We start from the raw sequence: 4,219 nt of genomic DNA, 5'->3' as shown, positions 1-4,219 counted from the left end.
AATAGATTCATTTAATCACGTAGGAGCAATTGTGTCTCACGCATTATACCTTCCGGGTAAGTATACTTAATTATGAGACACACATAAACCAATATAATGTGTCTTTAGTATGGTCACTTGATAAGTTAGAGTGTTTAACTGACAGGTGAGACCAACTTTAAATGTCTGTTTATGTATTTCGCCAAGACAAAAAAAAGCATATCCGTGAAAATCACCCTCTTAACTAGAAGATTCCTGGACTTTGTCTATGAGAATCTTAAACCTTCTTAAATATTGCAATCTAGCAAACCTTATTTGGGATTTTGAATAAAGTCTAGCAAGAAAAGAATATAAACTCCATTTTTTATGCAAGCTTACTTGTACTCCATATAAGTGATATCATTTTAGATCGATGATTACATGTACATATGAGTGACTTATGTGCTTATGTCAGCCGCTATTTCATTCAATTATTTATGTGGTTTGCTTTTCTTGCATTTTTTTTTTTTCAATTCGATGAGGAAATTCATATGATTAATGATAGTATGATCACTGACCAACTAACAAATTAAAACAGTAACTCGAGAAACTTCCTGTATGTGACTACCTGGGGCTAAGCTAGCTTTTCTAACAAGTAGTTTTATTAGGATGAAGAGAATGCAGAATCTAGAGTCACTAATTGTGAACGAGCTTAATCTTATACTCCTATAAACATATATTTTAATTTCTTTTCTTTTGCATACATGCATAATTGAATCTACAGAACTCGTCTTAGATTTGTAATTTTATTCTACACATAATCCGAAACTTCATAAGATGAATGAGGATGTGTTCATTTGGGAGCGGAAGCAGAAGCAACAACAGCTTGAAAACGAGCTCGGAAAAAAGCAAGCAACTCATCTCTTGGAGGTAGAGATTCATTGACTTGGCTGCAGTTAATGTACTCATCTCTCCACTTAGAAAAATTTGGAAATTTTTCACTTTTCACCAAAACAACTCCATAGCCTTCTTCAAAAACTCCTAGCCAAAATCCCACCAAATTTGCAGCAATATCAGCAAACCCAAATTTGTCACCCGCAAAGAATTTCTTATCCTTGAGCTCATTGTCAAGAACTTTCAGCATCTCATAAACTTCCTCTTTACCTTTCTCTTGCTCCTCTCCTTTGCGAAAGAAAGTATTCACCACTGCTGCCACCTGCAAAACGCTCATAACTTAATAACAACAACAATACTATACGTCTCAATCATCACAAGTAAGTTAGAATCAACAACGTAACGTACATATGTAAATTCTCATTAACAATGTCATTCCATTTAAATCCTCACCATTGGTATACAGAAGAATTATAAAAAGTATTTCAAGCTCTATATATTTTCTACTGACATATAAATATGACATGATTAAAAGATTTCTAGAAAATATTAGACCTAAGTAATCCTACTAACATCTCAACTTGGATTTCGGCCCTACTTAAAAAAATCAACCCGATACACAAAATATCTCGCATTCACACATGATCATCCGGATAAGAGCTGCACCTCAAAGGCTGTAATATAAACAACCTACCCTACTACAAGTTAGTGATTGCTTCCACGAGTCGAACATTGACACATGACATGACTAAACCATCATATATGGAATAAAACAATATTCAAAATAACTTTAGTCTCAAATAAAAGTTTACTACATTATATGCAGATAGGTATTTACCTTATCGTCAAGGAACTTAGCCCAGAAACGAGCTAAAGCTCGATCATAAGGATCTTTAGGCAAAATGGAAGGGCCTTCAAAAGTCTCATCAATGTATTCAAGAATGATCATAGACTCAACAATGGGTTTTCCATTGTGAATGAGAACAGGGACTTTTTTGTAAACAGGATTGGATTGAAGAAGTAGAGAGCTCTTGTTATCTCGATCTTCTTCTATATATTCATATTTCACGCCCTTTATCTTTAGAGCCCACTCAACTCTGTGACTAAATGGGCTATACCAAAAACCTAGCAACTTCACTTCTGCCATCTCACAACTTTGGTTCTCAATTTGTTGCTAATTTACTATGTTAAGCAATTTCCAGTGGTGGTTCTCTCTTTAATTGTGGTCTTCTTTTATAGAAGGAGAAATCAAGGAAGTGTCTTACCAACCAAATAGATGATTTAATGTTTCCTCTTTGAGAATACAATTTTGTAATTACATGTTTCCATATTGACCGAATACTTTTATAATAAGCTTAAGTCTCAAAATATGAGGGAGTGGTTGAAGGTTCCTATATTTACTGTTTTCTTTTCTATTTCTTCTTATATTTTGTTTTTGTATGCCTGGCGCCAAATTAAATTAAATGTTATCTAAGACTTGAAAAGACTAATGATTATTAAATAAATTCATGTTTGTCCAAGACTTGAAAGACATACGTAAGCACTTAGCTAACTCTATTTTGACTCATCTCCCAGAGATCCTCTCAATTGTTAAGCTACTTTAGAGATTTTATGCCCAACAACAACGACAACAATCCAATATAATTCCACTAGTGGGGTCTGGGGAGGGTAGTATGTACGCAGACCTTACCCCTACCCTGGGGTAGAGAGGCTGTTTCCAAATGACCCTCGGCATCCTTCCCTCCAAGAACTCCCCACCTTGTTCTTGGGGTGACTCGAACTCACGCGTATTCAAGTTCTGTGAATGAGGAAATTTATATAGGGAGCACTTTTTTTTATCCGGTGAATATGAATTAGTCGGACTAATGAATATCAGACACACATGATTATACCAAAAGAAAGAACAAATTCTACATATTGTAATTGGAGTATATCTTTTGTAGTACAAGCTAAGTCGTAATGTCTCCACCTCCAATGGTAGTGGTGCAGAGGCATTTCCAAATTGAGGGATATGGGTTCACGTGAACTCATACTTCTCTCCTTAAATCATGTATAACAATATTATATTTCTTCAAAATTATTTAAATATATATATATATATATATATATATATATATATATGAACCCATGCTCAAACTATTATGGTGCAATTATTATTGGGTGCACCTCTATAAGTGAAATTGACAGTTCAAATCTGTTGAGAATTAGGGTTTTGATGATTAACAAAGTGTGTCCTGTGAACATGTGCTCCAAACCAGGTCCTCAAGGTGGCCGCTGAAGTATGCTAAGAACTAGGTTCTCAAGGTAGCTGTTGAAGGTTCGTACAAGATAGTAACTTTTGCACAAAGTTACTATAGTCCGAGATTGCGGGAAAAAAGTTGTTAATGAGATAAGGACAGTTGTCCAATATCTGCTCGCATTAGTGATTGACAGGAGCCATAAGATTTGTGGAGTCCTATCAAATGAGAAGTTGACTGTGTGTAGAACTCTCAAAGATCTCGGAGTACGGGAAAGTTAAATACTTTCCTGATGGACTGAGGATATTATTCTTTTGCACATCAATGAAGGAACAACATTTCAACACTCAAGACGATCGTTGGTGTCAGTGTTCTTCTTGAGTTTGTTAGTTCATGTATTTTAGAAAATCAAGTTGTAATCAAGAGGTCGTTCATATTATGTCTGTTGGAGTGACTGTTTGAGCATACAAGTTAGAGTAACTTGTAATTCATTCATATAGTTGAAGTAGGAGAAGTTTATGTATTGGTTTACAGGTCTTGTAATGAGTGCATTTGGCCCATTTATTCTAGTGAAGTTGAAGTTAAAATCCTACGTGGTAGGTCGTGGTTTTTGTACCTTTGAGCCGGGTAATTTTTCATGTAAAAATTGTTGTTCTTGTTTTTACTATTTATTTCATTTAAGCATAAGGAGTAGGTCAAAAAACCAAGTTCTTTAGTAATTTAGGAAGGCACTCAAATTAACAAAATTTCACTCTGAACGATCTTATTTTCGGCAAGGAGTAACAAAATTACTAAACACTAGTAGAAATACAGACTTTTCCCACGAAAGAATCGGTGAAAAATCTATGTGAAATTTTAATATTCCCACGACATTCCTAGGGGAGACGCTAAGTGGGAATATGGCTGGTGAAAAAATAGTTTCTCAGGACATTCGTGGGTAATTCCCAGGGAGTTTCCCACTAAGGGCTTCACGAGAACTTGGTGGGGTCACATAGTGTATGTTCTCACGAACGTCGTGGAAAAAGTAAGATAATATAATAATTTAATTTTCTTAAGTTTTCCACCGAATCTGTGGGATATAATTAAAATAAATAGATATTTTTTAATTTTCACATGGAAGCAGTGGGAAA

General features: G+C 34.9%; 1 protein-coding gene across 1 annotated transcript; it reads right to left on the bottom strand.

Moving 5' to 3' along the window:
* Positions 1-655: 655 nt before the first annotated feature.
* On the bottom strand, positions 656-2,130 carry LOC104119529 (probable glutathione S-transferase). Its single transcript, XM_009631051.4, has 2 exons — positions 1,691-2,130; positions 656-1,174 (listed from the first exon to the last, which is right to left on the bottom strand). Exons 1-2 carry the CDS (start codon positions 1,997-1,999, stop codon positions 812-814), a joined length of 672 nt encoding a protein of 223 aa, XP_009629346.1. The 5' UTR covers positions 2,000-2,130; the 3' UTR covers positions 656-811.
* Between the last annotated feature and the right edge of the window lie 2,089 nt (positions 2,131-4,219).

The sequence above is a fragment of the Nicotiana tomentosiformis genome, chromosome 7, assembly GCF_000390325.3.
Source record: "Nicotiana tomentosiformis chromosome 7, ASM39032v3, whole genome shotgun sequence".
NCBI lineage: Eukaryota > Viridiplantae > Streptophyta > Magnoliopsida > Solanales > Solanaceae > Nicotiana > Nicotiana tomentosiformis.
Note: the sequence above shows the minus strand (reverse complement) of the source record. Positions and strands in the feature narration are given on the sequence as shown.